This window comes from Ovis canadensis, chromosome 7 (assembly GCF_042477335.2).
Source record: "Ovis canadensis isolate MfBH-ARS-UI-01 breed Bighorn chromosome 7, ARS-UI_OviCan_v2, whole genome shotgun sequence".
Lineage (NCBI taxonomy): Eukaryota > Metazoa > Chordata > Mammalia > Artiodactyla > Bovidae > Ovis > Ovis canadensis.
The window spans coordinates 61,973,846-61,986,472 of record NC_091251.1 but is presented as its reverse complement, the minus strand read 5'-3'; the positions used below and the strand labels follow the sequence as shown (position 1 = coordinate 61,986,472).

At 38.1% G+C, this 12,627-nt stretch overlaps 1 protein-coding gene across 2 annotated transcripts in view; it reads right to left on the bottom strand.

The window, feature by feature from the left end:
- The window catches only part of ADAM10 (ADAM metallopeptidase domain 10), a 136,191-nt gene that overhangs the window by 86,755 nt on the left and 36,809 nt on the right, over positions 1 to 12,627 (bottom strand). For both annotated transcript variants that reach the window (XM_069596382.1, XM_069596384.1), the window contains exon 2: positions 11,405 to 11,555. In XM_069596382.1, the coding sequence (XP_069452483.1) occupies positions 11,405 to 11,555 (151 nt within the window). The remainder of the gene's footprint in view (positions 1 to 11,404; positions 11,556 to 12,627) is intronic.

Genomic DNA, 12,627 nt, shown 5'->3' with positions numbered 1-12,627 from the left:
CTGCCAGCGGCTCAGGTTCAACCTCTGGTTGGGGAACTAAGTTCCTGCAAGCCATGCGGCACAACCAAAACTAAAAGTAAACAGAAGTACCTGAAATACATTGGATGCTTAATAAATATATAAAACAATGAAAGGACTGACATAAAACATACAGTGGACTTGGTAAATTATGGCATATTAAAACTAGAGAAACATCTCTTGTAGCTTAAATAAAAATAAAGGAAATATACAATACATTTGTTCATTCAATCCAAGATTCAAAATTCCATTTAACAGAATTTGTGATTTAGGGTTTAAAAAAAGAAAAAGACAAGTACTACTACTACATAACACAATTATTTGTCTACTATTTAAGATTCCTGATATGCTAGACTTTGTGTTTATATTTGATTTGTTGTTTCAGCATTATTCTCCCAGTACAGACTATCTCAGAGCCCAACTAGTGCAAAGTGACTAGGACTTAAGAAAATTTCAGAGATGCACACAACAATTCAAGTTTATCCCTAGGAACAAGTATCAGAAATACATGTCCATCTAAAAAACCAGAAAAAAGGTTGAAGAGGTTAGAATACAACCAAGTGAGGAGTCTTGGTATCCAGAAGCTACTTCAAATAGGAAGTGTATATGTGATTATCAAAGATTTTTTAAGCCTATTTAATGCTTTAATGTTTTAAAATATTATATTACTTATAAGATTTCACTGATGCTTAATAAAACAACCAAGCAGGCATATTATTACCAATAAACTAAATATATCCATTCAGCACAGTTATCTTAATATAAAGGATTTTCAGGTATAGTGAAAGGATAAACATTAGTCATACAAAATCCTTACTATACTTTTAAGAGACAACACAACAACTTAGAGGGGGCTTAGTCACTTAAAGAACAGAAAAAAACAAAGCTGATTATGAATCTGAATTTAGTCTGAGTTGGGGAGCTTATTTCACAAAAAGACCATACTGCAAATCCAACATTTTAGTGTGAAATATAACTTACAACTGAGGATTGTAATTGAAGAATGAATGGGCTTTCCTACTAGGCATATACCTAATTTCTGACATTTACGTGTCTAGGTCACCGACTCCAGAAATTCTGACATTCAATATGCTATCAGATACAAGTCTGTTTTAGATCAACTTTCCAAAGAATTCAAAATAGTCAGAAAAACACTTTTACACTCTTATTTCCATTCCTTTTTCAAAAAGAGAGGAAGCTAAGTTTAAGTCTTTTAAAAAATCCATCCTCCCTTTTACATATATCTTCAGTTCAGTTCAGTTCAATCGCTCAGTTGTGTCCGACTCTTTGAGACCCCATGAATTGCAGCATGCCAGGCCTCCCTGTCCATCACCAACTCCCGGAGTTCATTCAAACTCATGTCCATCGAGTCGGTGATGCCATCCAGCCCTCTCATCCTCTGTCTTCCCCTTCTCCTCCTGCCCCCAAATCCCTCCCAGCATCAGGGTCTTTTCCAATGGGTCAACTCTTTGCATGAGGTGGCCAGAGTACTGGAGTTTCAGCTTTAGCATCATTCCTTCCAAAGAACACTCAGGATTGATCTCCTTTAGAATGGACTGGCTGCTACTTAGTGCTTAAAAATATGTAAAATAAAAATGCTTCATGTTAAAATCTTATCTAAGAAGCTAAGTTCACAGCAATCAGCAGCTCTCAATTTAACTTCTTCAACACAAAATTACATGACACAACTAAGCTCTTCCTATTCTTATTTTAGTAACTAACTCAAGTAGCCAGTGTAGCCTTCAGAGCTTTTAAAAAATATATTTGTTAGGCTTTTACTATCTGCATAAGCATAAAAAATAGGATATCTTTGAAAATCCACTGCTGAGACAGAGTGGGATAAAATGAAGTCTATGCCAAAGGCACTGTACCTGACATAAAGTAGGTCCAAAGAAATACCATTTGCCCTGCAAAATTTTTGCTCTAACTTGCTCAGATTTTATTGGAAGAGATTAAGTGGAATAGACTTTAATAGATTAAATTTAAAACCTTTCAAAATTCTGTTTTTCCATATCCATAGCAATAACATTTTTACATAATTCAAATTTATCCTGTTTCTCATGAGCTGGTATCCATTTTTACTGTCTAGATTCTTATCTTCTCTTCTTAAGTGTGCTGGTTTGTCTACAGAGTTAAAAGGGTCCTGGGTTAGTATTACCCTACTCATGATATGTCAAAGATCAAGTCTAAGATGCTACCTGACTAACCCAACTCCAGTCATGGAGAATATCTATGCCTTTTACAAGTTAACTGGACCACATTGTTGACATCCTTATATATCAGAGGTTGTGAGAACCAAACTCTCAAACTGCAAAGAAAAGTTCAAATGAAGTATCAGACCGTTTATTTTTAGCAGCTTGGAAACGTACAATTGAGGCTACAGGAATAATTATATTGGCAAAACCAGAAAAAACTATTGGTTTCAGAGTATATAAGTACTCTAAAATATTATACTACAATTAGACAAAATTTTGATATCTTCTATATTATATGCAAATCGTCTTAGATAGAAACGAGTTTTGATTTATTGATTATGTACCTAAAAAATTAAAGAGCCAAAAAATTACCTTATAACAGACTCAGTTCAGTTCAGTTGCTCAGTCGTGTCCAGCTCTTTGCGAGCCCATGGACCGAAGCATACCAGGCCTCCCTGTCCATCACCAACTCCCGGAGTTTAACCAGACTCATCTCCATTGAGTAGGTGATGCCATCCAGCCATCTCATCCTCTGTCATCCCATTCTCCTCCTGCCTTCAATCTTTCCCAACATCAGGGTCTTTTCAAATGAATCCACGTTTCACACCAGGTGGCCAAAGTATTGGAGTTTCAGCTTCAACATCACTCCTTCCAACGAACACCCAGGACTGATCTCCTTTAGGATGGACTGGTTGGATCTCCTTGCAGGCCAAGGGACTCTCAAGAGCCTTTTCCAACACCACAGTCTAAAAGCATCAATTCTTCAGCGTTCAGCTTTCTTTATAGTCCAACTCTCACATCCACACATGATTACTGGAAAAACCAAAGCCTTGACTAGACGGACCTTTGTTGGCAAAGTAATGTCTCTGCTTTTGAGTATGCTGTCTAGGTTGGTCATAAATTTCCTTCCAAGGAGTAAGCCTCTTTTAATTTCATGGCTGCAATCACCATCTGCAGTGATTTTGGAGCCCCCCAAAATAAAGTCTGACACTGTTTCCATGGTTTCCCCATATATCTGCCATGAAGTGATGGGACCGGATGCCATGATCTTAGATTTCTGAATGTTGAGCTTTAAGCCAACTTTTTCACTCTCCTCTTTCACTTTCATCAAGAGGCTCCTTAGTTCTTCACTTTCTGCCATAAGGGTGGTGTCATCTGCATATCTGAGGTGACTGATATTTCTCCTGGCAATCTTGATTCCAGCTTGTGCTTCTTCCAGCCCAGCGTTTCTCATGATGTACTCTGCACAGAAGTTAAATAAGCAGGGTGAGAATATTCAGCCTTGACATCCTCCTTTTCCTGTTTGGAACCAGTCTGTTGTTCCATGTCCAGTTCTAACTCTTGCTTCCTGACCTGCATACAGGTTTCTCAAGAGGCAGGTCAGATGGTCTGGTATTCCCATCTCTTTCAGAATTTTCCACAGTTTATTGTGATCCACAAAAAGGCTTTGGTGTAGTCAATAAAGCAGAAATAGATGTTTTTCTGGAACTCTCTTGCTTTTTTGATGATCCAGTGGATGTTGGCAATTTGATCTCTGGTTCCTCTGCCCTTTCTAAACCCAGCTTGAACATCTGGAAGTTCATGGTTCACATATTGCTGAAGCCTGGCTTGGAGAACTTTGAGCATTACTTTACTAGCATGTGAGATGAGTGCAATTATTACAGACTAGATAGTGTTTAAACTTTTTGTTGTTTTTTTTTTTAATTCAGTTACTTGGGTGTTACTAATATATTTTATAAAATTTTAAAGCAGAAGAGGCCTTAAACATTATCTCATCTAAACATAAAGGTTTTACTAATCAGCAAACTAAGGCTCAAAAGAAATCACTAGATAACACATGTCAGGTGACAGGGGAACACCCATCAGTCTCCAAATTACCACAATCCTCCTTTCTCTATCTAGTACAAAAAATACACACAAACACACACACACACACACACACACACACACACTCACACAGAAGAAAAACTGAAATTTCATGATGTGCATTAGTCAAACTATTATGCTATACACCTTAAATTTATACAGTGTGTGTGTGTATGCTCAGTCACTTCAGTCATATCCAACTCCACAACCCTATGGACCATAGCCCACCAACCTCCTCTGTCCATGGGATTCTCCAGGCAAGAATCCTGGAGTGGATTGCTATGCCCTCCTCCAGGGGATCTTCTGACCTAGGGATCAAACCCACATCTCCTGCACTGCAAGCAAAATCTCACTTAGCCACCAGAGAAGCCCCCATGTCAATTAAATCTCAATAAAACTGCAAGGGGGAAGAAAGGGAAATGCTTTTTCATAGAATTGTCCAAAATGGCCTTTAGGCTTAAAGAACCTTGACATTTCTTCAGCGATATTTGTAAACCTGGGGTATGGTACACCCTTTCTTTTTTTCTTTTTTTGACATTGAACAAGTTTCTTTTTATTTTTTAATTAATTTGTTTTAATTGGAGGTTAATTACTTTACAATATTATAGTGGTTTCTGCCATACATTGACATGAATTAGCCATGGGTACGCCCTTTCTTTTTGAGAAACTTGGAAGACAGGATGAAAGAAGTGTGTTCGTGTGCCTAGGCATGAAAATGAACAGAACAAAGAATAACTTAAATACTGAAACATATGCACACATACTCACATACCCACACTCCAAAGAAGCTCTCTTATACCCCAAACTAACATTCTGCATATGGTGGGGTAGGAGAAGAGACTTAGTAGAAAATCTGTAACTATACTTATCGAGCTCATTTTTATAAGTATATTTCAAGGAAAAAGAGAAATAAAACTATCAGATCATCACATTTTTAACTAAAGTATGTTAGAAAGTAGTGGCAATAACTGTGTTTAAGGCACAAGCTCTGAGACACTGTGACTATACAAGTATAATAATTGAGACAAAAAAATAAAATTTCTCAATTCATATCTATTGTAGAAAATACAGTTCATGTATATAATAAACTAGATTTCTGTTAAAAGTACCTAAGATAATCACTTATACACACAATGAGGTTCCTTGGATCCAGGCTCTTTCTGAGTGCCTCAGTCAGTTCTCTCTTCTGTGAACACCAACAGCATTCTATCTGTAAAGCACCATATCACTTTTCTTCTTATGCAATGACTGCCGTTCATCTTGCAGCTTCTATTAGGATAACTAAATAACAGCGTGTACTTGCACACTCCCTCTCAGTTACTCAAACACACATTCAAAAATAACAGAAGGATCTAAGATTTGGTTTTGCCATATGTTCAACATGAAATACATCATGGAGCTAATAAAAATCTAGCAAGGTAATAGAACTGTGACATCCAAACCAAGGGCACCTAGAATCTCTACTTTTCCTTTTGGCAGGCACACCATATTTGCAATATAGCATTACATTTATTTTGAGATAGCCACTAAAAACAGGAAGGATTAATGACCGCTTACTATTTCATGATACCAATAAGAATGGGTAATTAAAATTCTGAGGTTAAGGGTCATAAAAATTTATATGAATTGACATAATCAAAAATTTTATCTTGAAGCTCAGATCCTAAAATGAACATTTTTCTCCCTGAAATCAAAGTAGACATGTAACTTGAAAGTTCTTTTTTCTATATTGATCATTGCTTTGTAACATGGAAATTAAGTAAACCATTGATTACCATTTGCAAAATACTTTAAGTATCACAGCATTTCTTATAATCTTATTTTTCCTTCCATTAAAATCTTTCTTGAGTATCTGTAATATAAGGGCAAATAATGGACACACTAAATAGTAGCAGGTATTTTGCCTGTGAGGAAGAAAACAGTTACAGAAAAATAAACGCATGAAAAGGAAGAGATTATCGCAGGCCAATGGCACAGATAAGTAATTCAGAAGTTCAGAGTAAGGTGTAAATAAAGCTGCAAAAAGCAGAACTTGAATTGTGCATTAAAAGATAATCAGAATTTATTTAAGATAAATAACACAGGGAACAAACCTACACATGATATACTCAGCCATGAGAAGCTCATTCTGAATGAAACAAACACTTGATTTTGTGAAGTGGACAAAATAAGTTTAGAATTGAGTTGAATTAATTTACAAAGACAGACGGGTCTTGGTGGAGAAGTTTGACAAATGTGGTACACTGGAGAAGAGAATAGCAAACCACTTCAGTATAATTGCCTTGAGAACCCCAAGAACAGTATGAAAAGGCAAAAAGATGGGACACTGAAAGGTTAGCTCCCCAGGCTGGTGGATGCCCAATTTGTTACTGGAGATCAGCGGAGAAATAACTCCAGAAAGAATGAAGAGATGGAGCCAAAGCAAAAACAACACCCAGTTGTGGATGTGACTGGTGATAGAAACAAGGTCTGATACTATGAAGAGTAATACTGCATAGTAACCTAGAATGTTAGGTCCATGAATCATGGCATATTGGAAGCAGTCAAATAGGAGTTGGGAAGAGTGAACGTCGCATTTTAGGAATTGGCAAACTCAAATGGACTGGAATGGGTGAATTTGACTCAGATGACCATCATATCTACTACTGTGGGCAAGAATCCCTTCAATGAAATGGAGTAGCCCTCATAGTCAACAAAAGAGTCCGAAATGCAGTACTTGGATGCACTCTCCTAAACAACAGAATGATCTCTGTTCGTTTTTAAGGCAAAGCATTCAATATAACGGTAATCCAAGTTATGCCCTGACCAGTAATGCTGAAGAAGCTGAAGTTGAATGGTTCTATGAAGACCTACAAGACCCTTTAGAACTAACACCCAAAAAACATGTCCTTTTCATTATAGGGGACTGGAATGCAAAAGTAGGAAGTCAAGAAACACCTGGAGTAACAGGCAAATTTGGCCTTGAAGTACAGAATGAAGCAGGGCAAAGGCTATTAGTTTTGCCAAGAGAACGCACTGGTCATAGCAAACACCCTCTTCCAACAACACAAGAGAAGACTCTACACATGGACATCACTAGATGGTCAAACCGAAATCAGATTGATTATATTCTTTGCACCCAAAGATGGAGAAGCTCTATACAGTCAGCGAAAATAAGACCGGGAGACTGTGGCTCAGATCATGAACTCCTAATGGCCAAATTCAGATTTATAAATTGAAGAAAGTAGGGAAAACCACTAGACCATTCAGGTATGACCTAAATCAAATCCCTTATGATTATACAGTGGAAGTGAGAAACAGATTTAAGGGAACAGATCTAACAGACACAGTGCCTGATAAACTATAGACAGAGGTTTGTGACATTACACAGGAGACAGGATTAAGGCCACCCTCAAGAAAAAGAAATGCAAAAAGGCAAAATGGCTGTCTGGGGAGGCCTTACATATAGCTGTGAATATAAGAGAAGAATCGAAAAGTGAAGGAGAAAAGGAAAGATATACCAAGATACACCCATCTGAATGTAGATTTCCAAAGAATAGCAAGGAGAGATAAGAAAGCCTTCCTCAGTGATCAGTGCAAAGAAATAGAGGAAAACAATAAAATGGGAAAGACCAGAGATCTCTTCAAGAAAATTAGAGATACCAAGGGAACGTTTCATGCAAAGACAGGCTCAATAAAGGACAGAAATGATATGGACTGAACACAAGCAGAAGATATTAAGAGAAGAGGTGGCAACAATATACAGAAAGACTTTTCAAAAAAGACCTTAATGACCCAAATACGTAGTGTGATCCCTCACCTAGAGACAGACATCCTGGAATGTGAAGTCAAGTGGTCCTTAGGAAGCATCACTACAAACAAAGCATGTGGAGGTGATGGAATTTCAGTTGAGCTATTTCAAATCTTCAAAGATGATGCTGTGAAAGTGCTGCACTCAGTATGCCAGCAAATCTGGAAACCTCAGCAGTGGCCACAGGACTGGAAAAGGTCAGTTATCATTCCAATCCCGAAGAAAAGCAATGCCAAAGAATGCTTTAACTACCACACAATTGCACTCATCTCACACGATAGTAAAGTAACACTCAAACTCCTCCAAGCCAGGCTTCAGCAATATGTAAACTGTGAACTTCCAGATGTTCAAGCTGGGTTTAGAAAAGGCAGAGGAACCAGAGATCAAATTGCCAGCATCCACTGGATCATCAAAAAAGCAAGAGAGTTCCAGAAAAACATCTATTTTTGCTTTATTGACTATGCCAAAGCCTTTGACTGGGTGGATTATAATAAACTGTGGAAAATTCTGAAAGAGATGGAATACCAGACCACCTGACCTGCCTCTTGAGAAACTTGTATGCAGGTCAGGAAGCAAGAGTTAGAACTGGACATGGAACAACAGACTGGTTCCAAACAGGAAAAGGAGGATGTCAAGGCTGAATATTCTCACCCTGCTTATTTAACTTCTATGCAGAGTACATCATGAGAAACGCTGGGCTGGAAGAAGCACAAGCTGGAATCAAGATTGCCAGGAGAAATATCAGTCACCTCAGATATGCAGATGACACCACCCTTATGGCAGAAAGTGAAGAACTAAGGAGCCTCTTGATGAAAGTGAAAGAGGAGAGTGAAAAAGTTGGCTTAAAGCTCAACATTCAGAAATCTAAGATCATGGCATCCGGTCCCATCACTTCATGGCAGATGTATGGGGAAACCATGGAAAGAGTGAAAGACTTTATTTTTGGGGGCTCCAAAATCACTGCAGATGGTGATTGCAACCATGAAATTAAAAGAGGCTTACTCCTTGGAAGGAAATTTATGACCAACCTAGACAGCATACTCAAAAGCAGAGACATTACTTTGCCAACAAAGGTCCGTCTAGTCAAGGCTTTGGTTTTTCCAGTAATCATGTGTGGATGTGAGAGTTGGACTATAAAGAAAGCTGAACGCTGAAGAATTGATGCTTTTAAACTGTGGTGTTGGAAAAGGCTCTTGAGAGTCCCTTGGCCTGCAAGGAGATCCAACCAGTCCATCCTAAAGGAGATCAGTCCTGGGTGTTCATTGGAAGGACTGATGTTGAAGCTGAAACTCCAATACTTTGGCTACCTGATGCGAAGAGTGGACTCATTTGAAAAGACCCTGATGCTGGGAAAGATTGAAGGCAGGAGGAAAAGGGGACAACAGAGGATGAGATGGCTGGATGGCATCACCAACTCAATGGAGATGAGTCTGGTTAAACTCCGGGAGTTGGTGATGGACAGGGAGGCCTGGTGTGCTCTGGTCCATGGGGTCGCGAAGAGTCGGACACATCTGAGTGACTAAACTAAACTGAACCGAACTGAACAAAGAATCTTGATAACCAAGGTAAGAAATCTGGCTAAGAATCATTAATTAAAGACTCTAGAGCAGTGAGTTGACATGAAAAAGGAAGCATTTAAGGAAAAGTCATCTTTTAGCAGTACTTAGAATAATGTTAAGAATAAATGACATGGAAGCTGGGAAACCTATTAGGAGTTGAATAATAAATCAGGGTCACACCTGTAGAAAAAGTACAAAAGGAATAGGTTTATTCATTACAGCACGCAAAGCAGAAAGTCTGCTAAAGAATACTTAAAAGATTTTGTATTTAGATACAAAAAGTACTTAGGTACTCCTTTCAAGGCTTATTTAACTTTATGCAGAGTACATCATGAGAAACACTGGGCTGGAAGAAGCACAAGCTGGAATCAAGATTGCCAGGAGAAATATCAATCACCTCAGATATGCAGATGACACCACCCTTATGGCAGAAAGTGAAATAGAACTAAGGAGCCTCTTGATGAAAGTGAAAGAGGAGAGTGAAAAAGTTGGCTTAAAGCTCAACATTCAGAAAATGAAGATCATGGCATCCAGTCCCATCACTTCATGGCAAATAGATGGGGAAACAGTGCAAACAGTGGCTGACTTTATTTTTTGGAGCTCCAAAATTACTGCAGATGGTGACTGCAGCCATGAAATTAAAAGACGCTTACTGTTTGGAAGGAAAGTTATGATCAACATAGACAGCATATTGAAAAGCAGAGACATTACTTTGCCAGCAAAGGTCTGTCTAGTCAAGGCTTGGTTTTTCCAGTAGTCACGTATGGATGTGAGAGTTGGACTATAAAGAAAGCTGAAGAGCAGAAGAATTGATGCTTTTGAACTGTGGTGTTGGAGAAGACTCAAGGGTCTCTTGGACTGCAAGGAGATCCAACCAGCCCATTCTGAAGGAAATCAGTCCTGGGTGTTCACTGGAAGGACTGATGTTGAAACTGATACTCCAATATTTTGGCCACCTGACGCAAAGAGTGGATTCATTTAAAAGACCCTGATGCTGGGAGGAATTGGGGGCAGGAGGAGAAGGGGAGAACAGAGGATGAGATGGTTAGATGGCATCACCGACTCGATGGACATGAGTTTGGGTAGACTCCGGGAGTTGGTGATGGACAGGGAGGCCTGGCGTGCTTCAGTTCATGGGGTCTCAAAGAGTCGGACACAAAAGAGCGATTGAACTGAACTGAACAGATGAAGAAAAAAATACAGGTTTTTGAGTCAGCCACATCTGGGTCAAATCTGTGCTAATAACTTTTTCTTTGGCCGCACTGTACAGCACACAGGATTGTACTTGCTGGACCAGGGGAAGTCCCTGTGTTACATAACTTTAAAGAAGCTATTTTCTGTGAGTCTTAAGTTTCCTTGGAAATAAAACAATGTACCTTGTTTGGATTTTGAGAGAGTAAATGAGAAAATACATATAAGGCATCTATGTCCTTGTACGTGGAACACAACAGCACTAAATAATTGTGATTTTTTACCTCTCTCTCTTGGCTCCCTGCTCTTTATTCCTTAACACTACTGAGAATTAAGCAGTACAGAAGGTCATCTGTGTACAAGTTGTCATTTTAGAACTGATAAAATTGAGTTAATGAGAAATTAAATGACATTCAATGGCCTACAACCAGCTACCTTCACTGCTGGCACCAGAGAACAGATATATAGGCCATAAAACACATAAAAAATAGTTGGAAATCACAAACACACTCTTCTTTAAAGACATATCCTCTAATAATACAACTGAGGATCTGAGTCATGAACTTAAAAATATTTAAATGTGACTGTTTCCTTAACAATATAAAAAAGCCAATCTGTTTTAAAAGAAAACAATTTTTAATGTACACACCAAATTTCAGTGTTGGCTGAATTTACAAATGGGGACCTTTCCATTAGAGAAGGAAAATGAAAGGTATAAATTTCCTCTCTTAACATACATTGAATACACTGGAATTTCAGACATAATCAGCAATAAATTTACTTACCTTCCATGAGCATGGAAATCTAGGCGTAAAAACTGGTCCTCATGCGAGACTGCTCTTTTGGCACGCTGGTGTTTTTGGTGTAATGAATCCACATCATATGATAATCCTTCATAATGTCTAATGTATTTATTTAAAGGATTTCCATACTGACCTACAAAAAATAAACAGTTTGAATTAATATCTTCATATGGTTTATTCTAGTTCTAAAATGATTCTACAATTATGTTGTATTAAACAACTATTTTACCAATCTTAATACTTTATTTTCATAAACATTTTAACGTTTTTTGTTTGTTTGTTTGTGGTCACATCATACAGCACATGGGATCTTAGTTTCCTGACTAGGGATCAACCCCATGCTTCCTGCAAGTGGAAGCAGAGTCTTAACCACTGGATCACTAGGGAAGTCCCTAAAAGCTTATTATAATGGGAATTTTAACCACTCACACAAGTTTTGATGTTAGCCATAGGTTTGTCTAGGATGTCCTTAATCAAGCTGAGGAAGTTTTATACTTTGCTGATAAAAACTACCAGGAAGAGATGTTGATTTTTGTCTACATCTATTAAGGTGATTATAATAGATGATCAATAAAGACCTACTCTATAGCACTAGGAACTATTCCTACATGGGAAAAGAATTTGAAATATATATACATATATTTATGAATAAATGAATCACTTTGACATACACCTGAAACTAACACAACATTGTAAATCAACTATATTGCAATAAAAATAAGTAAATTTTTAAAATTACTTATTTTTAAAAGTAACTTGAGATACTTATTTTTAAAATTACTTATAAAATAAAGTAATTTTTTAAAAACAGGACTGTATGTTTTCTTTCTTTTTAGTTTATTAATATGTGAAATCAAACTGACTTAGTCTCATGGGCCGAAGAACTAAACAGACATTTCTCCAAAGACGACGTACAGATGGCCAACAGACAGATGGAAAGATGTTCAACATTGCTAATTACTGGGGCTTCCCTGATGGCTCAGCAGGTAAAGAATCCGCCTGCCAATGCAGGGACACAACTTCCCAGACCCCCAGTCTGGGAAGACTCCACATGCTGCAGAGCAACTAAGCCTGTGTAACACAACTACTGAGCCCATGTTCTAGGGACCCCAAGCCTCAGCTACTGAGCCCGCACGCCCTAGAGCCTGTGCTCTGTAAGAGACACATCACAGCAATGAGAAGCCCTGGTATCACAGCAGTGGGTA